The sequence below is a fragment of the Oncorhynchus nerka genome, linkage group LG10 (assembly GCF_034236695.1).
Source record: "Oncorhynchus nerka isolate Pitt River linkage group LG10, Oner_Uvic_2.0, whole genome shotgun sequence".
Classification (NCBI taxonomy): domain Eukaryota; kingdom Metazoa; phylum Chordata; class Actinopteri; order Salmoniformes; family Salmonidae; genus Oncorhynchus; species Oncorhynchus nerka.
The window spans coordinates 46,178,713-46,206,223 of NC_088405.1; the positions used below are offsets into that span (position 1 = coordinate 46,178,713).

Genomic DNA, 27,511 nt, shown 5'->3' on the forward strand with positions numbered 1-27,511 from the left:
GGTTTGCTCATACTTAAAATACAAATCAAGGCGTTGTAAAAATCTGGGTTGCGTCATCAATGCCCTTGTTATTACACCTGGCACATGAAGCTGAAAATTAACTCTTTGTTTCCCTTTTGCATTACAATCTTTGAAGGAAAATGTTACAACAACATTGCTATAATTACTATTAGTGGGGAAGTCTTGACTGTAATATCGCTTAAAAACGGTAGATACATAGCCTATGCAATTAGGCTAATTGTTGATTCACCTGCCAGGTGTGTGGTCCTCACCCAGTCAAAATGGCAGCTGATAAGACAATGGCAGCTGATACAACAAACAAAAAAATAATTTTGGAATTATAAGCATGCACAAGAACCTTGTTTATGGAATCACAATTATGAACGACGAAAGAGTTATCTGGTGAGCTGCTTTGTTTGTGTGTTTTAATTATATTGGGCCTACGAATGTTAAAAATAAAATGTCCAAAGGGTTGGAGTGTAGTTGGTATATTGCATGGGTTTATTCATTACGGAAACCGTTTGTTTATTAAAAACCAAACTAAAGAAAACGGACCTAACTAGTTTCTGTTGGACAAATAGGTCCTTCCCAATTTTGTTTGCTTCAGTTTAAGAAATGTTTTGCAACAATCGGTGGAACGAATACACCCCAGAGCAAATAAAACAGGGAGGGACTTACTGAATTTGTACAATAGAAACTATTGTTTGCTTTTCTTTTTGAAGTAAATGGTTTGTTGCAAAATATTTTGCAATAGAATCACCTTAATGATTTCACCTGGTGTCATGCCCAAGGAATTAATTTGTGTGCTGTGACTGACTTATTAGATTTTTTTTTTAGTGTACTCTTGCTTTGTATACTTCCCATCTATGCTACTGACACCATACCCATTGGTAAGTTGGTATCAAACCTGCATCCCTCTAGTCTCACTTCATAACCAGTGACTACCTACAGTGTACAAAGTATATGACATTCTCTTTATTTTGTGAAGGAATGTTCAAAACTGAGTGTCAGGATCGCCACTTCTGGCTGTCAGTCAAGTCGAGCCTCCTTGGTCAGAAGTTTAGGTTTGATGTTGAAGGTGAGTCTGGTGAGTAAGTAAGTTACCTAGTAAGTAACTACACTTTGAAATAGTGGTGATATGTGAATGCTTCCATACATACAACTGTTAGACAGGAGGTAGTGTAAATCATAAAGCAGAATTCAGCCAACCTTGGCGATACTTCCTAAATTTCCGACTTAAGACCACACGTCTCCATTTAAAAAAAGTTTGTTTTTTTTGCTCCATGAAGTAATCCAACAATGTGTACGCCACCATCTTGTTTATTTCAAATCTTCTCATTGATCGAGATTAGTGAATTTCATCCTGACATGCGGCACTTTGGGGTGGACATCCACCTGTCTCAATCAGTGAACGAAGATTTTAAATAGACAAAATGGCAGCGTACAATATTGTTGGATTACTTCACGGAGCAAAACATTTAACATTTTCTAAATTTAAGCTAACCCCCTGTAACTAGACATGAAAATTTAGAAGACTTGTTTTATTCCAAGTTAGGACTTGAGGAAGCACCGCCAAGTAAAGTTTGGTGGTAAATTCCCCATGCTATGCTTTACGGTACATACTGTGTAACGGCTGTATGGAACAATTCACATATTTACATTTACATTTAAGTCATTTAGCAGACGCTCTTATCCAGAGCGACTTACAAATTGGTGCATTCACCTTATGACATCCAGTGGAACAGTAGTGCATCTAAATCTTTTAAGGGGGGGGGTGAGAGGGATTACTTTATCCTATCCTAGGTATTCCTTAAAGAGGTGGGGTTTCAGGTGTCTCCGGAAGGTGGTGATTGACTCCGCTGTCCTGGCGTCGTGAGGGAGTTTGTTCCACCATTGGGGGGCCAGAGCAGCGAACAGTTTTGACTGGGCTGAGCGGGAACTGTACTTCCTCAGTGGTAGGGAGGCGAGCAGGCCAGAGGTGGATGAACGCAGTGCCCTTGTTTGGGTGTAGGGCCTGATCAGAGCCTGGAGGTACTGAGGTGCCGTTCCCCTCACAGCTCCGTAGGCAAGCACCATGGTCTTGTAGCGGATGCGAGCTTCAACTGGAAGCCAGTGGAGAGAGCGGAGGAGCGGGGTGACGTGAGAGAACTTGGGAAGGTTGAACACCAGACGGGCTGCGGCGTTCTGGATGAGTTGTAGGGGTTTAATGGCACAGGCAGGGAGCCCAGCCAACAGCGAGTTGCAGTAATCCAGACGGGAGATGACAAGTGCCTGGATTAGGACCTGCGCCGCTTCCTGTGTGAGGCAGGGTGTGTGAGGGTGTGTGCCTTCCTGTGTGAGGCAACTCTGCGGATGTTGTAGAGCATGAACCTACAGGAACGGGCCACCGCCTTGATGTTAGTTGAGAACGACAGGGTGTTGTCCAGGATCACGCCAAGGTTCTTAGCGCTCTGGGAGGAGGACACAATGGAGTTGTCAACCGTGATGGCGAGATCATGGAACGGGCAGTCCTTCCCCGGGAGGAAGAGCAGCTCCGTCTTGCCGAGGTTCAGCTTGAGGTGGTGATCCGTCATCCACACTGATATGTCTGCCAGACATGCAGAGATGCGATTCGCCACCTGGTCATCAGAAGGGGGAAAGGAGAAGATTAATTGTGTGTCGTCTGCATAGCAATGATAGGAGAGACCATGTGAGGTTATGACAGAACTCTCGCTCTCTTGAAGACGGAAGGGACGTAGCCAGCGGTCAGGGATGAGTTGATGAGCGAGGTGAGGTAAGGGAGAAGGTCTCCGGAAATGGTCTGGAGAAGAGAGGAGGGGATAGGGTCGAGCGGGCAGGTTGTTGGGCGGCCGGCCGTCACAAGACGCGAGATTTCATCTGGAGAGAGAGGGGAGAAAGAGGTCAGAGCACAGGGTAGGGCAGTGTGAGCAGAACCAGCGGTGTTGTTTGACTTAGCAAACGAGGATCGGATGTCGTCGACCTTCTTTTCAAAATGGTTGACGAAGTCATCTGCAGAGAGGGAGGAGGGGGAGGGGGAAGAGGATTCAGGAGAGAGGTGGCAAAGAGCTTCCTAGGGTTAGAGGCAGATGCTTGGAATTTAGAGTGGTAGAAAGTGGCTTTAGCAGCAGAGAGAGAAGAGGGAGTGAAAGGATGCCAGGTCCGCAGGGAGGCGAGTTTTCCTCCATTTCCGCTCGGCTGCCCGGAGCCCTGTTCTGTGAGCTCGCAATGAGTCGTCGAGCCACGGAGCGGGAGGGGAGGACCGAGCCGGCCTGGAGGATAGGGGACATAGAGAGTCAAAGGATGCAGAAAGGGAGGAGAGGAGGGTTGAGGAGGCAGAATCAGGAGATAGGAGACATATCACTGCTGTTTTAAAATGTAGTTACCAAGTATGAGGCTTGTATCACATGAACAGGTCATAGAAATGACCTCCCTCTACCCCCCCCACCACCAACCAACCAACCAGACGGTAGTGGTGCCCACACCCTCTCAGGCCAGGGGGCTGCAGAATGTGGCTACACCATGGTGCTGGACTCCTGGGGGGACCTGGTCCTCCGTGCTTCCTACTTGGCTTGTCATGTACACAATGAGGTGATTACTACTATCAGTATCTGGAAGCCACAGTTCGGGGATTCATAATGAATAGGGGGGAATCAGGGAGGAGCCTCTAAAGAACTAAGACCATCAACTTTTAATTGTGAGTGTTCACCTGTTTTTCTTCTAAGGGTTCCTAATGTTTCAAGTGTGAACAAAATGATCATGTGTGCCTGAGTCAGTTTCTACATTTAGCATTTTTGTTAGTATACCTCCTGCTATATTATGTTCTTCAGAAAGACACTGCTTTCCGAATGCTGGTGTGGTTTGTGAACAGAGATGTTGACGGTGAGGATATGTCCTACCCTCTCCAGCTGACCTGCCCTTTACACCAGCCATGGAATCCCCGGGAGATAGTCTGTGAAGAGAACTATATGGAGGTCATGGAACCTTTTAACTGAGCTATATGTGACTGACTGACTACCTTTTTGATGTATTATCGTTTGACATGATTTACTCAATATTCATTAGGATAGAATGTATTTGCATACCGTTGTTCAATTCTTTATTTTCCAATATTAGGTGTCTGCCATAAAACAGGTCCCTCCTGTCAACCACAAGGGTCTGGAATGGATGACACCACCACCTGTGGTGCATATTTCCTTTTGCACAGAAAGGCCAACAAGGGGGCCATTCATGATTTCAAGTGCTTTCCACTGTGATCAAATACACATCTTGTAGATGTATATTTTTATCTGTTGGTCAAAGTAAAATTCAATTCAATAGTGTTTTGTTGTTCCCCATATCTACCTCTTGTAATGCCTTTGAATTCTTGATTAATACCTTGTAATCTCTCTCCAGTGGTCGGAGGAGGGTCTGAGGGAGTGGCGTGTGGTGTTCCGGGTGCCAGGTGACCAGCAGGGGAGTGATGGGAGACCCTCTATGAAAGAGAAGACCCTGCCTGTAGAGATGGCCCATCTCCTGGGCTACCACATCAACACCACAGAGACTCGTGTTCTGCTGCGCTGTGCCTATGGCTCCCGCCTCGCCTACATCCTACAGGTCAGACTGCAGAGCCAGGGCTGTAGATCTGTTTCCATTGGTATATCAATACTGCTTTAGGTCAGTTTGCTTTGCTCTATTTCCTATGGATTACTGGTCAGATTCACCAATACCCTTTTCACGCTGTCGGGATAACCTAAACCATACTGTTCTGGATTGGATATTTTCTTTTCACAATGTCTTCTCCAATGCAGTTCCAACAACTGTCCAGTACAGCTTGACTCAGTTCTGCTTGGCTAAGTAATGTGTAACATTTTCTAACTATTTCAGGAGAAAGGTATCGAGGTGGAGGTGGTCAGTGCCACCATTCTTTACAAACACCACTGGACACTTCTAAGAGTGGACGCCTCGGTTGCTTGCACCACAAGTACATCTCTTTTGATCATTGGAAAATAGACGGTTTATAACTGAATTTCATTCATGTAATTGAATGCATGATATGTGAACATGATTCCATTTGCCTCTAACCTAGTCCCAGATCTGATTGTGTGGTCTTGCCAACATAGTTGAAGTCGGAAGTTTACATATACTTAGGTTGGCTCCACAAATTTCTTGTTAACAAACTATAGTTTTGGCAAATCGGTTAGGATATCTATCTACTTTGTGCATGACACAAGTAGTATTTCCAACAATTGTTTAGACACATTATTTCACTTGTAATTCACTATCACAATTCCAGTGGGCCAAAAGTTTACATACAGTTGACTGTGCCTTTTAACCGCTTGGAAAATTCCAGAAAATGATGTCATGGCTTTAGAAGCTTCTGATAGGCTAATTAACATCATTTGAGTCAGTTGGAGGTGTACCTGTGGATGTATTTCAAGGCCTACCTTCAAACTCAGTGCATCTTTGCTTGACATCATGGGAAAATCAAAAGAAATCAGCCAAGACTTCAGAAAAATAATTGTAGACCTCCACAAGTCTGGTTCATCCTTGGGAGCAATTTCCAAATGCCTGAAAGTACCACGTTCATCTGTACAAACAATAGTATGCAAGAATAAACACCATGGGACCATGCAGCTGTCATACCGCAAGGGAAGGAGAAGCATTCTGTCTCCTAGAAATGAATGTACTTAGGTGCGAAAAGTGCAAATCAATCCCAGAACAACCGCAAAGGACCTTTTGAAATGCTAGAGGAAACGAATACAAAAGTATATCTACAATAAAACGAGGTATATTTCGACATAACCTGAAAGGCCGCTCGGCAAGGAAGAAGACACTGCTCCAAAACCGCCATAAAAAAGCCAGACTACGGTTTGCACCTGCACATGGGGACAAAGATTGTACTTTTGGAGAAATGTCCTCTGTTCTGATGAAACAAAAATAGAACTGTTTGGTCATAATGATCATTGTTATGTTTGGAGGAAAAGGGGAGAGGCTTGCAAGCTGAAGAACACCATCCCAACCGTGAAGCACAGGGGTGGCAGCATCATGTTGTGGGGGTGCTTTGCTACAAGAGGGACTGGTGCACTTCACAAAATAGATGGCATCATGAGGATGGAAAGCTATGTGGATATTTTGAAGCAACATCTCAAGACATCAGTTACATCAGGAAGTTAAAGCTTGGTTGCAAACGGGTCTTTCAAATGGACAATGACCCCAAGCATACTTACAAAGTTGTGGAAAAATCGCTTAAGGACAACAAAGTCAAGGTATTTGAGAGGCCATCACAGAGCCCTGACCTTAGTCCTATAGAAAATCCATGGGCAGAACTGAAAAAGTGTGCGAGCATGGAGGCCTACAAACCTGACTGTTACACCAGCTCTGTCAGGAGGAAATGGGCCAAAATTCACCCAACTTGTTGTGCGAAACTTGTGGAAGGCTACCTGAGAAATTTCACCCAAGTCTAACCATTTAAAGGCAATGCTACCAAATACTAATTGTGTATGTAATCTTCTGACCCACTGGGAATGTGATGAAAGATATTAAAGCTGGAATAAATATTTCTCTATTCTGAAATTTCACATTCTTAAAATAAAATGGTGATCCTAACTAACCTAAGACAGGGAATTTTTACTAGGATTAATTGTCAGGAATTGTGAAACTGAGTTTAAATTGATTTGGCTAAGGTGTAGTGAGTTACAATGACCAAATACAGTAGAAGTTGGAAGTTTACAAACACACCTGCCCATATCCATAACAGTTGGCAAAACCGCAACTGTTCTGGGATCAGGTCTAATTTGCCTATACAGCAGTTTTAGTACCTTACCCCCTCTCCAGACAAGGCCTCCATGGATGGGAAGCACATTCTGTGGAGGTTCCCCAAGTTGCTGTCCACCCTGGTGCAGCCCCCCTTCAGAGACAAGGGCCTGACGGTGGGAGTGGAGGGACGCTACCTGAGTGACTGTGTGGCCCGTCAGCGAGGATATGACATACAGGAACAGGATGGAGCTGTGGAGATCAGGATTCCATTTGGTGCAGAAGGCGGCTACATCAAGGTATTACAGACAAAGGAGATGGAGCTTTAATTTCACAGTTTTTGGTTCTTATCACAGTTTTAATCCTGAGCTGTAGTTAGTTGATTTCCTTACAAATACAGGTGGTATGTCAGTGAAGTATTTGATTATTTGATTACAATAAATTGTATCAACTATTTTAGTGAAGAAATGGGTGGCTTGATTTTGAAGTGTGAGCAGGTGACATGCACAACTGACAAATGTTTCTGTGGAGTCCAATTTTGTGGGGAATAAAGCACTCAGAAGCAGCATATGTACAATGCCCCAGCCTCTCCTTTCTTTGATTTGTCTCCTTGATGCTGCAGCTTCATTCTGCTTTTCATAATGCCATTGATTGCTTTGTTGCCTTAACCTTCACTCTCTCCCTCAGAGCCAGGTGGTGGATGGCCAGTACTCCCAGTCCTATTTCATTGACCTGTTCTACATGCACCAGTGGGAGGATTCTCAGTCGGCTCACACTGAATACCGCTCCTTTAGACCCCTTTCTATCATCCATCTGCCTCAGACACCAATTCTTATCAACGGCAAGTAGTCCTCATACCAGACAAATGTTTAAAAGTTGCATATCTCCCCTTTCTGTCGCTTTGGCCAACGTTTCACATAAGAGCCTCCAGCAGGGCAGTTTTTCCCATACTCTGTCCTGGGGCACCCCCCTAGGTGCACATTTTGGATTTTGCCCTAGCACTACACAGCTGACTCAAGTAACCAACTAATCATCAAGCTTTGATGATTTGCATCAGCTGTGTAGTGCTAGGGCAAAACCAAAACTTGCACCGGGGGGCAGGGCAGGACCAAGACCAAGTTTGGGGAAACTCTGCATCAGGGTGTGCTCATCCCTATTTGTGATGTCTTGCCAAATCCTATGGTCGTCGTCTGACAACATGACCATAGGAGTTGGCAAGAGGGCACAAACGGATCTGGAACCAGGTTAACTTCTACCAACATGTTAATGAGAGAACATTCCATTCTGTAAGTTGACTGTTTTTCCTCCTGCAGAAACCAATCCCTCTGAGGGACAGTTCTCTGTGTCTCTGGGCTTGTTCCCCCATGACGTGTCTCTGTCCAACATCACTGTGGGGGACCAGTCCATGGCAGAGCAGCTAGGGGTTTACCTCTCACAGGTCCCCTTCCCCAATGGCACCCATGCCTACCTACTGAAGACACCCTTCTCACACCATCTGGTCTCCCAGAAGGTGAGGGCATGTTAGTACCAGTCGGTGTGATACTAAAAACACTGAAGCAGTTCATGTATAAGATTAAGGAACAGTGAAACTGCTCTGTGTGTGTGTTCAATACTTAAGCTCTGACCTTAGTCTACATATTTTTCACTGATATCCTCCTGTCTCTGGTCCTGTAGTATCTTGGGCAGGGGTACAGGAGGTACAGTCTGGCAGTGACCTTCACTCTTTCCATCTCCCCCCACTCTGACCTGTACCATCACCCTGCCACCGTGGAGGCTGTCCTACAGGATGTTGGTATGTATGACTCGCATGCATTCCCATACAAGCACAGCCCCTCTGAGCGTATAAGTTTAAATTAAACTCAAAAGGTAGGCTTCTGTAAGGTAGGCTAACACCTGAAACCATTCCCTGACTTGAGAATTATGCCTATCTATCCATCAAACCTTCCAACCCATCCATCCCTCCTTCTGTTCTCCCTCCCCTGTCCTCCAGTCCTGCCCAGAGTGGAGGGGGGGTGCTCTGATAAAGGGGTGTGTCTGCAGCTGCACTATGGAAACATGGACACCCAGTGGGAGGTGTATGTGGGGGGTCGCAGGCTGGACTGGGAGCTGGTGGAGATGGGCGACTACGCCCTGGAGACCAGACAGGACTACTTCAGTATGGTGATCCCTCTTTACGGCCTTGGCATGGCCTACGAGGTGTGGGGACTAAACCAGTTTAGCTGTTGGGTTCTATTTGTTTTGGGTGGCAATGTACATTTTTGTAGTGGGTATAACAAAGTCGAATCAGTGGCTCTATACCCATATTTAGCCTTCATTTCTTGATCCCATCCTGTTCCTCTTTTTTGCTCTCCGTCAGAGTCTGAGTTTGCAGGGGCTGGTGGTAACTGTGAGAATGACACTGGAGGACAGAGAGACGGCCATACAAGAGCACACCTTCACCCAGCGCTGTATCTTCCTTGTGAAGGAACTACTGGGTAAAACAACCAACGCATTTACAGTACCATCCTACATGCATACATATTATGCAGTGCATTTGGAAAGTATTCAGACTCATTGACTTTTTCCACATCTTGTTACGTTAAAGCCTTATTCTAAAATGGATTAAATAAATGCCACCAACTCTCTAAGTGGGTTAACTGCCTGTTCAGGGGCAGAACAACAGATTTGTACCTTGTCAGCTCAGGGATTTGAACTTGCAACCTTCTGGTTACTAGTCCAACGCTCTAACCACTAGGCTACCCTGCCACCCCGATGATTGGCTGAGAGAATTTGTCTTGCTAGACTTCAGAGCAGCTTTTGACAATATCGATCATAGTCTGCTGCTGGAAAAACGTATCTGTTATGGCTTTACACCCCCTGCTATAATGTGGATGAAGTTACTTTTCTAATAGAACAGAGAGGGTGTTCTTTAATTGAAGCCTCTCAAATATAATCAGGAATTTCCCAGGGTAGCTGTTTAGACCCCGTGCTTTTTTTTACTAATGACATGACTTTGAGTAAAGCTAGAGTGTCTATGTATGCGCATGACTCTATACATGTCAGCGACTGAAATAACTGCAACACTCAACAAAGAGCTGGTTTGGTGGCAAGAAATAAGTTGGCCTTAAATATTTCTAAAACTAAAAGCATTGTATTTGGAACAAAACACTCACTAAACCCTAACCTCATCCAAATCTTTTAATAAATAATATGGAAGTTGAGATGACTAAATTGCTTGGAGTAACCCTAGATTGTAAACTGTCATGGTCAAAACATATTGATGCAGTAGTAGCTAAGATGGAGAAAATGTTGTCTATAATAAAGCGATCTTAACAACACTATCAACAAAGCCGGTCCTACAGGCTCTAGTTTTGTCGCACCTTGACTACTGTTCAGTCGTGTGGGTCAGGTGCCACAAAAAAGGACTTAGGAAAATTGCAATTGGCTCAGAACAGGGCAGCACAGCTGGCTCTTGGATGAGAGCTAATCAATTTTATTAATATTCTACCAACGACCAAATATATCTGCTTATTTTTCTAAATTGCTCGGTAAATCTGGTTGGGGGTCATTGATGGACAGCAATATTTAAACTGGATTTTTTTTAAATGCAGATTTAAGTCAGGACTAGACCACTCAGGAACATTCATCACCTTTTTTGGAAAGCCATTTTGGTGTCTTTTGCATGAAAACATTTGTAATTGTCCCACAGAGAAATAAACCCTAAACCCAGGGTTAGGTTTTCAGAAGACTGAGGTGGGGTTTCCTCCAACTTTTTACCTAGGCTTTGTTCCTTTTGATATTTCGTGGATGCCAAAGGAAGCCTAGCTTCCCCAAATATTTGACCAATAGAAACATTTAAATTATACACTTTATTTTTCTTCTCTGTTTTCATAATTTTCCTTCAATTCACAAGTGACTGAATCTCACCGGAGCGAGGGGAAACGGCGCCCGTCTGTCTCAGTATGTATAGCCCATGTATCTGTTGTCTGGACCCAACTACTATGACATGTAGCCAATCAGCGCTGAGCTCAACTGTAGGTTGCCCCCCCAGCTTGCTTGCTAAATCATCCCTTTCCTAAACCATGGATTTGGATTTGTGGTTTTCAGTTAATTTTCTGTACAGGCCAATGATTAAGGCAGCGATTCCGATCTAACCATAAATTCTTATATTGTGCCACTGGCCTGAGACGATTGAAGTTCAATTTGAAGCCTAGTAAGCTTCCTTTAACTAGCTAGCTAACTTAGCTGATTCTTTGTTGCCCATGCGATGAAGTTAGGCTAGCAAGCATTTTAGCTAGGTAGCCTATGACAACAAAAAACAAAAGTGTACTGTATGACAAAGCCATAGACTGTTTTGCCAACATGAAAGAGAGGAGGATGGAAACAACTAGGTTTAATCAGATTTTTTTTACTTGTGATGCACACACACAGAAGGAAATCGGTACCATAAACAGCAACATGATATTTAGGAACATTGATTGGACTAAATAGGTTTTGGTATCTTTTAAGATGTTTACATTGTATTAAACCTAAGCATATATAGCCTAGTTGATTTGATGTTTAAGTTGAAATGGTGCTGGAATAGGGATGCAGTGCTCCTGGTAACTCTGGTTCTAAATCAGTAAACTGACAAACATGGAATCAAATGTAATTTTATTGGTAATGTACACATTTAGCAGATGTTATTTACATTTACATTTAACATTTAAGTCATTTAGCAGACGCTCTTATCCAGAGCGACTTACACCTTATGACATCCAGTGGAACAGCCACTTTACAATAGTGCATCTAGGTCTTTTAAGGGGGGGGGGGGGGGAGGAGGAGAAGGATTACTTTATCCTATCCTAGGTATTCCTTAAAGAGGTGGGGTTTCAGGTGTCTCCGGAAGGTGGTGATTGACTCCGCTGTCCTGGCGTCGTGAGGGAGTTTGTTCCACCATTGGGGGGCCAGAGCAGCGAACAGTTTTGACTGGGCTGAGCGGGAACTGTACTTCCTCAGTGGTAGGGAGGCGAGCAGGCCAGAGGTGGATGAACGCAGTGCCCTTGTTTGGGTGTAGGGCCTGATCAGAGCCTGGAGGTACTGAGGTGCCGTTCCCCTCACAGCTCCGTAGGCAAGCACCATGGTCTTGTAGCGGATGCGAGCTTCAACTGGAAGCCAGTGGAGAGAGCGGAGGAGCGGGGTGACGTGAGAGAACTTGGGAAGGTTGAACACCAGACGGGCTGCGGCGTTCTGGATGAGTTGTAGGGGTTTAATGGCACAGGCAGGGAGCCCAGCCAACAGCGAGTTGCAGTAATCCAGACGGGAGATGACAAGTGCCTGGATTAGGACCTGCGCCGCTTCCTGTGTGAGGCAGGGTCGTACTCTGCGGATGTTGTAGAGCATGAACCTACAGGAACGGGCCACCGCCTTGATGTTAGTTGAGAACGACAGGGTGTTGTCCAGGATCACGCCAAGGTTCTTAGCGCTCTGGGACGAGGACACAATGGAGTTGTCAACCGTGATGGCGAGATCATGGAACGGGCAGTCCTTCCCGGGAGGAAGAGCAGCTCCGTCTTGCCGAGGTTCAGCTTGAGGTGATGATCCGTCATCCACACTGATATGTCTGCCAGACATGCAGAGATGCGATTCGCCACCTGGTCGTCAGAAGGGGGAAAGGAGAAGATTAATTGTGTGTCATCTGCATAGCAATGATAGGAGAGACCATGTGAGGTTATGACAGAGCCAAGTGACTTGGTGTATAGCGAGAATAGGAGAGGGCCTAGAACAGAGCCCTGGGGGACACCAGTGGTGAGAGCACGTGGTGAGGAGACGGATTCTCGCCACGCCACCTGGTAGGAGCGACCTGTCAGGTAGGACGCAATCCAGCGTGGGCCGCGCCGGAGATGCCCAACTCGGAGAGGGTGGAGAGGAGGATCTGATGGTTCACAGTATCGAAGGCAGCCGATAGGTCTAGAAGGATGAGAGCAGAGAGAGAGAGTTAGCTTTAGCAGTGCGGAGCGCCTCCGTGATACAGAGAAGAGCAGTCTCAGTTGAATGACTAGTCTTGAAACCTGACTGATTTGGATCAAGAAGGTCATTCTGAGAGAGATAGCGGGAGAGCTGGCCAAGGACGGCACGTTCAAGAGTTTTGGAGAGAAAAGAAAGAAGGGATACTGGTCTGTAGTTGTTGACATCGGAGGGATCGAGTGTAGGTTTTTTCAGAAGTGGTGCAACTCTCGCTCTCTTGAAGACAGGAGGGACGTAGCCAGCGGTCAGGGATGAGTTGATGAGCGAGGTGAGGTAAGGGAGAAGGTCACCGGAGATGGTCTGGAGAAGAGAGGAGGGGATGGGGTCAAGCGGGCAGGTTGTTGGGCGGCCGGCCGTCACAAGACGCGAGATGTCATCTGGAGAGAGAGGGGAGAAAGAGGTCAGAGCACAGGGTAGGGCAGTGTGAGCAGAACCAGCGGTGTCGTTTGACTTAGCAAACGAGGATCGGATGTCGTCGACCTTCTTTTCAAAATGGTTGACGAAGTCATCTGCAGAGAGGGAGGAGGGGGGAGGGGAGGAGGATTCAAGAGTAAGGAGAAGGTGGCAAAGAGCTTCCTAGGGTTAGAGGCAGATGCTTGGAATTTAGAGTGGTAGAAAGTGGCTTTAGCAGCAGAGACAGAGGAGGAAAATGTAGAGAGGAGGGAGTGAAAGGATGCCAGGTCCGCAGGGAGGCGAGTTTTCCTCCATTTCCGCTCGGCTGCCCGGAGCCCTGTTCTGTGAGCTCGCAATGAGTCGTCTAGCCACGGAGCGGGAGGGGAGGACCGAGCCGGCCTGGAGGATAGGGGACATAGAGAGTCAAAGGATGCAGAAAGGGAGGAGAGGAGGGTTGAGGAGGCAGAATCAGGAGATGGGTTTGAGCAGAGGGAAGAGATGATAGGATGGAAGAGGAGAGAGTAGCGGGGGAGAGAGAGCGAAGGTTGGGACGGCGCGATACCATCCGAGTAGGGGCAGTGTGGGAAGTGTTGGATGAGAGCGAGAGGGAAAAGGATACAAGGTAGTGGTCGGAGACCTGGAGGGGAGTTGCAATGAGGTTAGCGGAGGAACAGCATCTAGTAAAGATGAGGTCGAGCGTATTGCCTGCCTTGTGAGTAGGGGGGGGAAGGTGAGAGGGTGAGGTCAAAAGAGGAGAGGAGTGGAAAGAAGGAGGCAGAGAGGAATGAGTCAAAGGTAGACGTGGGGAGGTTAAAGTCGCCCAGAACTGTGAGAGGTGAGCCGTCCTCAGGAAAGGAGCTTATCAAGGCATCAAGCTCATTGATGAACTCTCCGAGGGAACCTGGAGGGCGATAAATGATGAGGATGTTAAGCTTGAAAGGGCTGGTAACTGTGACAGCATGGAATTCAAAGGAGGCGATAGACAGATGGGTAAGGGGAGAAAGAGAGAATGACCACTTGGGAGAGATGAGGATCCCGGTGCCACCACCCCGCTGACCAGAAGCTCTCGGGGTGTGCGAGAGCACGTGGGCGGACGAAGAGAGAGCAGTAGGAGTAGCGGTGTTGTCTGTGGTGATCCATGTTTCCGTCAGAGCCAAGAAGTCGAGGGACTGGAGGGAGGCATAGGCTGAGATGAACTCTGCCTTGTTGGCCGCAGATCGGCAGTTCCAGAGGCTACCGGAGACCTGGAACTCCACGTGGGTCGTGCGCGCTGGGACCACCAGATTAGGGTGGCCGCGGCCATGCGGTGTGGAGCGTTTGTATGGTCTGTGCAGAGAGGAGAGAACAGGGATAGACAGACACATAGTTGACAGGCTAGAGAAGAGGCTACGCTAATGCAGAGGAGATTGGAATGACAAGTGGACTACACGTCTCGAATGTTCAGAAAGTTAAGCTTACGTAGCAAGAATCTAATTGACTAAAATGATTAAAATGATACAGTACTGCTGGGGTAGGCTAGCTGCGTTGTTGACACTACCCTAATCAAGTCGTACCGTTGAGTGTGAAGTTTCTACAATGTTGCTTTTCGGGAACTAGCTGGCTAGCTAGCAGTGTTGGTTACGTTACGTTGCGTTAGGAGAACGACAATAGCTGGCTAGCTAACCTAGAAAATCGCTCTAGACTACACAATTATCTTTGAAACAAAGACGGCTATGTAACTAGCTATGTAGCTAGCTACGATCAAACAAATCACACCGTTGGGACTGTAATGAAATGAAATGAAAATGTGATACTACCTGTGGAGCGAAGCGGAATGCGACCGGAATGCGAAAGTTCTATTCAGTAGATGTTGGCTGGCTGTTGGCTAGCTAGGAGTGTCTCCTACGTTAAGGACGACAAAATAGCTGGCTAGCTAACCTCGGTGAATTAAGATAATCACTCTAAGACTACACACTCTAAACTACACAATTATCTTGGATACGAAGACAGCAAAGACAACTATGTAGCTAGCTAATACTACACTAATCAAGTCGTTCAGGTGAGTGTGATAGTTACTACAGTGCTACGGTAGCCGGTGAACGTATGCTAGCTGGCTAGCTGCTAGGCAGATAGGAGGACGACGAAATACGATAATTACGCAATTATCTTTGATACAACGACGACTATGTAGCTAGCTAAGAAGAAATTGCTAAGATTAGACAAATCAGACCGTTGTACTATAATGAAATGTAATGTGAAAGTTATACAACCTGCAGACCGAAGCGCGGATGCGACCGGCTCGCTCCAACCCGGAAGATGAGGGGTGTAGCGAAATGCTTGTGTTCCTAGTTCCAACAATGCAGTAGTATCTAACATCTAAATGTAAAAGAAGGGAATTAAGAAGTGCACTGCTCAAAAAAATAAAGGGAACACTTAAACAACACAATGTAACTCCAAGTCAATCACACTTCTGTGAAATCAAACTGTCCACTTAGGAAGCAACACTGACAATAAATTCCACATGCTGTTGTGCAAATGGAATAGACAACAGGAAATTATAGGCAATTAGCAAGACACCCCCAATAAAGGAGTGGTTCTGCAGGTGGTGACTACAGACCACTTCTCAGTTCCTATGCTTCCTGGCTGATGTTTTGGTCACTTTTGAATGCTGGCGGTGCTTTCACTCTAGTGGTAATATGAGACGGAGTCTACAACCCATACAAGTGGCTCGGGTAGTGCAGCTCATCCAGGATGGCACATTAATGCGGCTGTGGCAAAAAGGTTTGCTGTGTCTGTCAGCGTAGTGTCCAGAGCATGGAGGCGCTACCAGGAGACAGGCCAGTACATCAGGAGACGTGGAGGAGGCTGTAGGAGGGCAACAACCCAGCAGCAGGACCGCTACCTCCGCCTAGGTGCAAGGAGGAGCAGGAGGAGCACTGCCAGAGCCCTGCAAAATGACCACCAGCAGGCCACAAATGTGCATGTGTCTGCTCAAATGGTCAGAAACAGACTCCTGGGGGTTGTGCTTAGATTGGCAAATTCGCCACTGGCGCCCTGTGCTCTTCACAGATGAAAGCAGGTTCACACTGAGCACATGTGAGAGATGTGACAGTCTGGAGACGCCGTGGAGAACGTTCTGCTGCCTGCAACATCCTCCAGCATGACCGGTTTGGCGGTGGGTCAGTCATGGTGTGGGGTGGCATTTCTTTGGGGGGCCGCACTGCCCTCCATGTGCTCGCCAGAGGTAGCCTGACTGCCATTAGGTACCGAGATGAGATCCTCAGACCCCTTGTGAGACCATATGCTGGTGCGGTTGGCCCTGGGTTCCTCCTAATGCAAGACAATGCTAGATCTCATGTGGCTGGAGTGAGTCAGCAGTTCCTGCAAGAGGAAGGCATTGATGCTATGGACTGGCCCACCCGTTCCCCCAGACCTGAATCCAATTGAGCACATCTGGGACATAATGTCTCGCTCCATCCACCAACGCCACGTTGCACCACAGACTGTCCAGGAGTTGGCGGATGCTTTAGTCCAGGTCTGGGAGGAGATCCCTCAGGAGACCATCCGCCACCTTATCAGGAGCATGCCCAGGCGTTGTAGGGAGGTCATACAGGCACGTGGAGGCCACACACTACTGAGCCTCATTTTGACTTGTTAAGGACATTACATCAAAGTTGGATCAGCCTGTAGTGTGGTTTTCCACTTTAACTTTGTGTGAATCCAAATCCAGACCTCCATGGGTTGATAAATTTGATTTCCATTGATCATTTTTGTGTGATTTAGTTGAATGTGCTGACAACAATGTAAAGAAAAGTATTTAATAAGAATATTTCATTCAGATCTAGGATGTGTTATTTTAGTGTTCCCTTTATTTTTTGGAGCAGTGTATATAAATATTAGGACGAGTAATGTCAGTGACATTGACTAAAATACAGTAGAAGAGAATACCGTATATACATATGAAATTAGTAAAGCAGTATGTAAACATTAAATTGACCAGTGATTCTATGTATATAGGGCAGCAGCCTCTTTAAGGTACAGGGTTGACTAGCTGGCTAGTGATGGCTATTTAACAGTCGGATGGCATTGAGATAGAAGCTGTTTTTCAGTCTCTCGGTCCCAGCTTTGATGCACCTGTACTGACCTTGCCTTCTGGATAGTAGCGGGGTGACCAGGCCGTGGCTTGAGTGGTCATTTTGGCCTTTCTGTGACATTCGGTGCTGTATGTGTGCTGGAGGGCAGTCAGTGTGCCCCCAGTGATGTGAGGGGCAGACCGCACCACCCTCTGGAGAGCCCTGCAGTTGCGGGCGGTACAGTTGCCGTACCAGGCGGTGATGGAAGTTGTGAAGGAAGTGAGTTTGTGTTTATTCAGGACCTCCCGCCCTGACATACCATCAACCAATCATGTCAATACAGAGATATACGGATCCCTCCGCATTTGTTAAGAATTTGAGGAGCATGGCGATGCGGTACAGAGCTCAATTTGGCCTCTGCAAACCTGTGGAGGCTTCGCAAGTACGTCACACCATCCATATGGCGCCTCCGAACACATTTTCGGATCAAGCATAAATTGGCTTTGAGTTGTGCATGTCAATGCAATAGAATCCTACTCCAATGCGCTCTGCCTACAAGAAAACCACTTGCACAGTTTCGCATAGTTCATTTGTTTCGATATGTTACATTAAAAGTTGCTAATATTACGTTTATTCGAGCACAATTCCCACAACCGAGCGAACCGTTGATGGTGTTAACTTTCTAGAATTTTCCCCTTTAGTTGAGTAAAGTTCAGTCTCGTGCGGGCGGCAATCCGAGGGCAGCTATATTTATTTTGATTTAACCTTTACTTAACTCGGCAAGTCGGTTAACGGCCTACCAAAAGGCGGGGACTGGGATTGAAAATAAATAAATAATATATAGGACAAAATACACATCACTACTAGAGACACTACATAAAGCGAGACCAAAGACAACCATGACATGTCAGCAACACATGACATCAGCACAAAACATGGTACAAACATTATTGGGCACAGACAACCGCACAAAGGGCGATAAGGTAGAGACAACAATAGTGAAGCAGCCACACAATTGTCAGTAAGAGTGTCCATGATTGAGGTTTTGAATGAAGATGGAAATAAAACTGTCCAGTTTGAGTTTTTTTGCAGCTCGGTCCAGTCGATGGCTGCAGTGAGCTGGAAAGAGGAGTGATCCATGGATGTGTGTGCTTTGGGGACCTTTAACAGAATGTGACTAGCAGAATGGGTGTTGTATGTGGAGGTTGAGGGCTGTAGTAGGTATCTCAGTATCTTTTGCAACGGTGACCCAAATAATGCATGCACTGGAAGCTATTTCATAACATTGGATGAAATGGTACTCACACACACAACTATTTGTGGATTCAACTTTTCAGGGAAGCCAGAAACCAATATACACAGGCAGTTAGAAAAGCCAAGGCTAGCGTTTTCAAGCAGAAATGTGCTTCCTGCAACACAAACTCAAAAAGTTTGTTTACAGTTCTGGGACACTGTAAAATCCATGGAGAATAAGAACACCTCCTCCCAGCTGCCCACTGCACTGAGGATAGGAAACACGGTCACCACTGATAAATCTACTATAATTGAGAATTTCAATAAGCATTTTTCTACGGCTGGCCATGCTTTCCACCTGGCATAACTTCTCCGCTATGCAATCTGGTTTCAGAGCTGGTCATGGGTGCACCTCAGCCACGCTCAAGGTCCTAAACTATATCTTAACCGCCATCGATAAGAAACAATACTGTGGAGCCGTATTCATTGACCTGGCCAAGGCTTTCGTCTCTGTCAATCACCACATCCTCATCGGCAGACTCGATAGCCTTGGTTTCTCAAATGATTGCCTTGCCTGGTTCACCAACTACTTCTCTGATAGAGTTCAGTGTGTCAAATCGGAGGGCTTGTTGTCCGGGCCTCTGGCAGTCTATGGGGGTACCACAGGGTTCAATTCTTGGACCGACTCTCTTCTCTGTATACATCAATGATGTCGCTCTTGCTGCTGGTGAGTCTCTGATCCACCTCTACGCAGACGACACCATTCTGTATACTTCTGGCCCTTCTTTGGACACTGTGTTAACAACCCTCCAGACGAGCTTCAATGCCATACAACTGTCCTTCCGTGGCCTCCAATTGCTCTTAAATACAAGTAATACTAAATGCATGCTCTTCAACCGATCACTGCCTGCACCTGGCCAGCCATCCAACATCACTACTCTGGACGGTTCTGACTTAGAATATGTGGACAACTACAAATACCTAGGTGTCTGGTTAGACTGTAAACTCTCCTTCCAGACTCTCATTAAACATCTCCAATCCAAAGTTAAATCTAGAATTGGCTTCCTATTTCACAACAAAGCATCCTTCACTCATGCTGCCCAACATTCCCTTTTAAAATTGACCATCCTATCGATCCTCGACTTCGATGTCATTTACAAAATAGCCTCCAATATACCCTCAATAAATTGGATGCAGTCTATCACAGTGCCATCCGTTTTGTCACCAAAGCCCCATATACTACCCACCACTGTGACGTGTATGCTCTCGTTGGCTGGCCCTCGCTTCATACTCGTCGCCAAACCCACTGGCTCCATGTAATCTACAAGACCCTGCTAGGTAAAGTCCCCCCTTATCTCAGCTCGCTGGTCACCATAGCATCACCCACCTGTAGCACGCGCTCCAGCAGGTATATCTCTCTGCTCACCCCCAAAACCAATTCTTCCTTTGGCCAGCTCTCCTTCCAGTGCTGCCAATGACTGGAAAGAACTACAAAAATCTCAAACTGGAAACGCTTATCTCCCTCACTAGCTTTAAGCACCAGCTGTCAGTGCAGCTCACAGATTACTGCACCTGTACATAAGCCCATCTATAATTTAGCCCAAACAACTACCTCTCCCCATAATGTATTTATTTATTTTGCTACTTTGCACATTCTTCCACTGCAAATCTACCATTCCAGTGTTTTACTTGCTATATTGTATTTACTTTGCCACCATGGCCTTTTTTGCCTTTACCTCACCTCATTTGCTCACCTTGTATATTGACTTTCTACTGTATTATTGACTATGTGTAACTCTGTGTCAAATCACTTTGTTTTATTTTGGCCAGGTCGCAATTGTAAATGAGAACTTGTTCTCAACTTGCCTACCTGGTTAAATAAAGGTGAAAAAATGCATGTTTCTAAACTATTTCTTTATCCAGACAAAGGGTACTGCTATGGGATCCCCCTATGGCTCCTAACAATGACAATTTGTATGTGGGTTACATGGAGAAACAGCCCATTCTCAATCCTCTCAAATATTTTTGGGGCCTAACATTATTTGGAAACGTTACATTTTATATTTTTGTTTTGTGGAGGGGTGATGAAAAACAGCTCCAGGCGTTCCATGTTTTTAATGACTCTTGTTCTGAGCACCTGAGATTTACTATCCAGTTTGACACACGCCAAATCAGTTTCCTTGAAAGTTTGATTTTGTGTGAGGATAATGTTCTATCGACTGATCTTGACAGGAAACCTACCGATAACGTTTTTGAGGGCGTATCACTCGCTGCCCTTGAAAAATAGTTTGCCCTACAGCCAATTCTGTGGAATCTAAGGAATTAGCAAAAAACAATCCAGATTTTGACAGAAAACATAGCTGAGATGCAAAGAAAGTTCAAGGAGAGGAGTTACAAAAATGGTCAGATCAGTAGTGCTACTGAGAAAATCGAAACCTCGGACAGTGTAGCAAAAATAAGCTTTTTTTGTGTTCTTACAACAAACTATTCAAAGTGCTCTGAACAAATTAAGGGAATTGTTCACAAACATTGGGACATTCTATGATCCGATGACTGTACTGATAATGTTTTTCGACAATCCCTTGGTTGTATTCTCACGGGGCAGAAATCTCAGATCAATTGGTAAACTTTGATTTACCACCCCAAAATACCCCTGCACACCATCTATTTGCGCCTCTACCGGATGGAAACTACAAGTGCGATGGCACTTCCAAACAGGGAAACAGATCTCAATTAAAGGTGTTATCACATGCTCCACTAAGGCAGTTATTTATCTTGTAACTTGTCCTTGTGGTAAATGATGTGGGTAGAACAAAGCACAAATTAATGGTGCAAAAACTCACAGTACCCAGTTGCGGCCTACTTTTTTTTTGGAAGCTATTTCGTCTCTTTGCTACATCGGCATCAAACATGTCACCCTCCCTAGGAGAGGGGGTGACCTTGACAATTTATTGTTAAAACGAGAGGCCGCCTGGATCGTTTAATTTATAGACCCTTGCTACCTTCGGTCTCAACGTAGACTTTGATCTGAAGCCATTCTTGTGATTGTGTTTTTGCTATCCATTGTATCTATGATCATATGTTATCATTCATGCTTTTTTTATATGTTCTGTAAATCAACCAATGAAATCAAGTCACACCCAGCCATGATTAGACACCTATGTGTGTCCTTTTCAAAATATTTAAATTAGTGACCCACAGTGTTTGTCATTATACCCTGATGAAGATATACAAATATTGCATCTGAGCTCCTAGGGTGTGAGGCTCTCCTTTTTATTTTTCAAGTGTAGCGATGTTAGTCTGCTTAAATAAAAGAGCACTTAACTATTTCGTCTTAAATATTATTCAATTTCTCTTTGACTTCAGTCAATATATTATCACTAGTGATAATATTGTATATTGAACGAAGTCAAAAATCTGTGGCTCCTTAAATGCATGTTATCAGACCTCACAGTAGTTTAGAAAGTGGTCCTCAAAATAAATACAATTATATTACTATGATGGTCCTTTTACTTTTCTGAAGTCTGGATGTTCTTCCCTTTTCTCTCCATGCAGTGTGCCTCCCAGACAGCAGGATGGTGGTGGTGGTGGATACATCCAGGGTTTCTTCAGCCGTCAACCCCAGGCTAACATCTCTGCTGGATGCCTCCTGTGTTCCCATAGAGACTGATGGAGCTAGGGCTCTGTACAGCTTCTCTCTAGACTCCTGTGGCACCTCCACAACTGTGAGTGGACCTCGTCTCTACTTTACAGCATCAGCAACTTTGATTTCATCTGTTCAGAAATGCCATGTTAGGTTTTGTAGGTCTTTTGTTGTGAGATAGATCTGACTAAATGAAAAATGCACTTTTTGATTGATATCATGGGATAGGGTTCGATAAAGGGAAGAGTTGAAGAATCTCTACTCTTGTACCATTGTTTTGGATTTTATTCTCTACAACACCTGATGACTCTCCTTTCTACCCAGCTGGTGGAGGATCACCTAGTGTACACCAATGAAGTCCGGTATCGGCCCAAAGTCCCCATAGATCTGAAGACCTTCAGCTCCCCATATCCCCACTTCAGGTGAGACTTTTTTTCTCCACCTTTTGCAACCATATTCCAATATTTCCACTGTCTGTTTTTGATTTATTGGCTCCATTAAATCATTTATAGTATCCCAATTGGTTGCATCCACCCAGCGAATGGGACCCGTGCCCTGACAATCTACCAGCCCCGGGCCCTCCCTGCCTGGCCCCACAGCCGAGCCTCTCGCTCCCACCATCATCACCCAGGGGCCCAGCAACAGCCCTTCATCAGAGGTGAGCTTCATCCATCTGAATAGAACAAGGAGTAATGTGAACTCTATTCTTGACCTTTTTATTGGCAACGTGTGCCAATACTGTCCCTTTAATGCCTCTTCTGACATGGCTACGATTGCATTTTCCAACCACTTGTCCTCTGAGTCCCTATAGGAAGAAAACGTAATGGGCTACCAGCTGGAGGTTGACATCAGTAGCAGGTTTCACTGTTTAAGCATTGCTAATTTACTGTTGAGCAACTTTATTTTTATGTCCTCGGAACATATTTCATGTTGACTTCCAACAACTTTCAATAATTATTACTACTACTGTACACAGCTTTGATGCCTCTTTCCAATGCCTTCAAGGTAACTACCTATGATAACACATTTTAGTGACTGTTTATCTTGTTTGTGTGTTGCATGGTATTGTATTTGCAGGCCCCCTGTCCTCTGAGGTGTACCTGTACCAATGATAAACTTGGTCACCATGATGCCAGGGGGTCCTGGCATTATCGATGTATACTGGGCTGGCCCCGATTTGGCCAGTCACAACCCAGCCTTATACAACATCATGACACGTAATATCTGTCTAATAAAATAATTTGGCATATAAATGTTTTTGATTTGTCTAGGAAAGATTTCTATCAATACAGTACATCAGTCAATGGGGAGCATTTGGCAGCAGGTGTAGGTAAGAGTAGTATAGCATTAGTTTTACCAATACAGCTACAAAAGTGTATATATACAGTGAGGCAAAAAAGTATTTAGTCAGCCACCAATTGTGCAAGTTATCCCACTTAAAAAGATGAGGCCTGTAATTTTCATCATAGGTACACTTCAACTATGACAGACAATGAATGAATTTTTTTTGCAATTTATGGTGGAAAATAAGTATTTGGTCACCTACAAACAAGCAAGGTTTATGGGTCACACAGACCTGTAACTTCTTCTGGACTCTATAAATGTCCTCCTATCCTCCACTCGTTACTTGTATTAATGGCACCTGTTTGAACTTATCAGTATAAAAGACACCTGTCCACAACCTCAAACAGTCACCCTCCAAACTCCACTATGGCCAAGACCTGTCAAAGGACTGTCAGAAACAAAATTGTAGACCTGCACCAGGCTGGGAAGACTGAATCTGCAATAGGTAAGCAGCTTGGTTTGAAGAAATCAACTGTGGGAGCAATTATTAGGAAATGGAAGACATACAAGACCACTGATAATCTCCCTCGATCTGGGGCTCCACGCAAGATCTCACCCTGTGGGGTCAAAATTATCACAAGAATGGTGAGCAAAAATCCCAGAACCACACGGGAGGACCTAGTGAATGACCTGCAGAGAGCTGGGACTGAAGTAACAAAGCCTACATTCACTAACACACTACGCCACCAGGGACTCAAATCCTGCAGTGCCAGACGTGTCCCCTGCTTAAGCCAGTACATGTCCAGGCCCGTCTGAAGTTTGCTAGAGAGCATTTGGATGATTCAGAAGAAGACTGGGAGAATTTCATCTGACCATATGACACCAAAATAAAACTTTTTGGTTAAACTCAACTCGTCATGTTGAGGGTTCTATTCAGATGGATGAAGCTCACCTCTGATGAAGGGCTGTTGCTGGGCCCCTGGGTGATGATGGTGGGAGCGAGAGGCTCAAGGTCCTGGAGTGGCCTAGCCAGTCTCCAGATCTCAACACCATAGAAAATCTTTGGAGGGAGTTGAAAGTCCGTGTTGCCCAGCAACAGCCCCAAAACATCACTGCTCTAGAGGAGATCTGCATGGAGGAATGGGCCAAAATACCAGCAACAGTGTGTGAACCTTGTGAAGACTTACAGAAAAAGCTGACCCTTTGTTGGCAATGAAAGTATTGAGAAACTTTTGTTATTGACCAAAATACTTATTTTCCACCATAATTTGCAAATAAATTCTACAATGTGATTTTCTGGATTTTTTTACTTTTCATTTTGTCTGTCATAGTTGAAGTGTACCTATGATAAATTACAGGCCTCATCTTTTTAAGTGGGAGAACTTGCACAATTGGTGGCTGACTAAATACTTTTTTGCCCCACTGTATGATGCACTTGAGTTGAAGCTCTGGGTAAAAGAAAAGAGGGTTAGAGAAATCCTTGGTTTGACATAGGCTTTGTCCCAAATAGCCCTGTAATACCTTTTTTTTTTTATAGTGCGCTACTTTTGACCAGGACCCATTGGACATTTCTCCAAACTAGTGCACTATATGGGGAATAGTGTGTGATTTGGGACACACATACAAATATGCAGGTAGTCAGTTCTTTGTGACTTTAGCTGCAGCTTGAGCAATGCGGTACTGCTCCCGAAGGTTCCGTCTCCTCCGATGCTCGTTGGTTATCTCCACCACGCTTTTGCTAGGGAACCAACCCTTCTCTCCGTCAGACAGACGCATCCCCTTATTCCAACCTGACGGAAGCAGGGCATACCATTAGTCATGAAGGGGAATAGAGACAACATTACTGTGGGGACAAAATACACTTCAGAGGGAGATTACATTTTGATTCATGGAAAAGGTTTTCACATTTTACAGTGCATTCGGAAAATATTCAGACCCCTTGACTTTTTCACAATGTTACGTTAACCTTATTCTTAAATAAAAATGTTTAAATTCCCTCAATCTATACACAATACCCCATAATGACAAAGCAAAATCAGTTTATTGCGTTTACATAAGTATTCGGACCCTTTACTCAGTACTTTGTTGAAACACCTTTGGCAATGATTACATCCTAGTGGCGGCTTCTTGGGTATGACGCTATGTTACGAATCCCTTTTGGCCCGACAGTCTAGGGGAGATGGTAACGAGACCCGTAACATAACTCATGCAAATTATAATCGTGAAAAAGTGAGAACGAAATAACCACAGGCAACTAAATTACCGTCAAACACATGGTTTATTAGAAAACACACGGTAATCAAATCAAATTGTCACATACACATGGTTAGCAGATGTTAATGCGAGTGTAGCGAAATGCTTGTGCTTCTAGTTCCGACAATGCAGTAATAACCAACAAGTAATCTAACTAACCATTTCAAAACTACTGTCTTATACACAGTGTAAGGGGATAAAGAATATGTACATAAAGATATGAATGAGTGATGGTACAGAGCAGCATAGGCAAGATACAGTAGATGGTATCGTACAGTATATACATATGAGATGAGTATGTAAACAAAGTGGCATAGTTAAAGTGGCTAGTGATACATGTATTACGTAAGGATGCAGTAGATGAGAGTACAGTGTATATACGTATGCATATGAGATGAATAATGTAGGGTATGTAACATTATATTAGGTAGCATTGTTTAAAGTGGCTAGTGACATATTTTACATAATTTCCCATCAATCAGTGTTAGTGGTGGCTGTTTAACAGTCTGATGGCCTTGAGATAGAAGCTGTTTTTCAGTCTCTCGGTCCCAGCTTTGATGCACCTGTACTGACCTCGCCTTCTGGATGATAGCGGGGTGAACAGGCAGTGGCTCGGGTGGTTGTTGTCCTTGATGATCTTTATGGCCTTCCTGTAACATCGGATGGTGTAGGTGTCCTGGAGGGCAGGTAGTTTGCCCCGGTGATGCGTTGTGCAGACCTCACTACCCTCTGGAGAGCCTTACGGTTGTGGGCGGAGCGGTTGCCGTACCAGGCGGTGATACAGCCCGCCAGGATGCTCTCGATTGTGCATCTGTGGAAGTTTGTGGGTGCTTTTGGTGACAAGCCGAATTTCTTCAGCCTCCTGAGGTTGAAGAGGCGCTGCTGCGCCTTCTTCACGATGCTGTCTGTGTGAGTGGACCAATTCAGTTTGTCTGATGTGTATGCCGAGGAACTTAAAACTTACTACCCTCTCCACTACTGTTCCATCGATGTGGATAGGGGGGTGATCCCTCTGCTGTTTCCTGAAGTCCACAATCTCCTTAGTTTTGTTGACGTTGAGTGTGAGGTTATTTTCCTGACACCACACTCCGAGGGCCCTCACCTCCTCCCTGTAGACCGTCTCGTCTTTGTTGGTAATCAAGCCTACCACTGTTGTGTCGTCCGCAAACTTGATGATTGAGTTGGAGGCGTGCGTGGCCACGCAGTCGTGGGTGAACAGGGAGTACAGGAGAGGGCTCAGAACTTACCCTTGTGGGGCCACAGTGTTGAGGATCAGCGGGGTGGAGATGTTGTTGCCTACCCTCACCACCTGGGGGCGGCCCGTCAGGAAGTCCAGTACCCAGTTGCACAGGGCGGGGTCGAGACCCAGGGTCTCGAGCTTGATGACGAGCTTGGAGGGTACTATGGTGTTGAATGCCGAGCTGTAGTCGATGAACAGCATTCTCACATAGGTATTCCTCTTGTCTAGATGGGTTAGGGCAGTGTGCAGTGTGGTTGAGATTGCATAGTCTGTGGACCTATTTGGGCGGTAAGCAAATTGGAGTGGGTCTAGGGTGTCAGGTAGGGTGGAGGTGATATGGTCCTTGACTAGTCTCTCAAAGCACTTCATGATGACTGAAGTGAGCTCAGTTACCTTAGCTTTCTTGGGAACAGGAACAATGGTGGCCCTCTTGAAGCATGTGGGAACAGCAGACTGGTATAGGGATGGATTGAATATGTCCGTAAACACACCGGCCAGCTGGTCTGCGCATGCTCTGAGGGCGCGGCTGGGGATGCCGTCTGGGCCTGCAGCCTTGCGAGGGTTAACACGTTTAAATGTTTTACTCACCTCGGCTGCAGTGAAGGAGAGTCCGCATGTTTTCGTTGCAGGCCGTGTCAGTGGCACTGTATTGTCCTCAAAGCGGGCAAAAAAAGTTATTTAGTCTGCCTGGGAGCA

The 27,511-nt window shown here is 45.4% G+C and overlaps 2 protein-coding genes across 4 annotated transcripts in view; one reads left to right on the top strand and one right to left on the bottom strand.

Annotated features, from left to right (window-relative positions):
* The first annotated feature begins 220 nt into the window (after positions 1–220).
* LOC115135383 (uncharacterized) lies at positions 221–23,468 on the top strand. Of its 3 annotated transcripts, none has more exons than XM_029670030.2 (18): positions 221–402; positions 838–890; positions 989–1,087; positions 3,464–3,588; positions 3,828–3,971; positions 4,114–4,182; positions 4,393–4,593; positions 4,864–4,960; positions 6,814–7,031; positions 7,420–7,573; positions 8,046–8,242; positions 8,407–8,524; positions 8,723–8,928; positions 9,089–9,206; positions 21,951–22,120; positions 22,363–22,460; positions 22,551–22,696; positions 22,850–23,468. In XM_029670030.2, exons 1-18 carry the CDS (start codon positions 347–349, stop codon positions 22,882–22,884), a joined length of 2,304 nt encoding a protein of 767 aa, XP_029525890.1. In that variant the 5' UTR covers positions 221–346; the 3' UTR covers positions 22,885–23,468. The 3 variants fall into 3 exon arrangements, with proteins under 3 accessions (XP_029525890.1, XP_029525892.1, XP_029525891.1); XM_029670031.2 differs by having other exon boundaries at positions 222–402; positions 989–1,078; XM_029670032.2 differs by lacking the exons at positions 3,828–3,971; positions 4,114–4,182.
* LOC115135384 (rho guanine nucleotide exchange factor 15-like) overlaps positions 22,918–27,511 on the bottom strand; it is a 35,424-nt gene continuing 30,830 nt past the window's right edge. Inside the window, exon 17 of the mRNA XM_029670033.2 lies at positions 22,918–25,112. Coding sequence (XP_029525893.2) covers positions 24,961–25,112 — 152 coding nt within the window. The 3' untranslated portion in view covers positions 22,918–24,960. The remainder of the gene's footprint in view (positions 25,113–27,511) is intronic.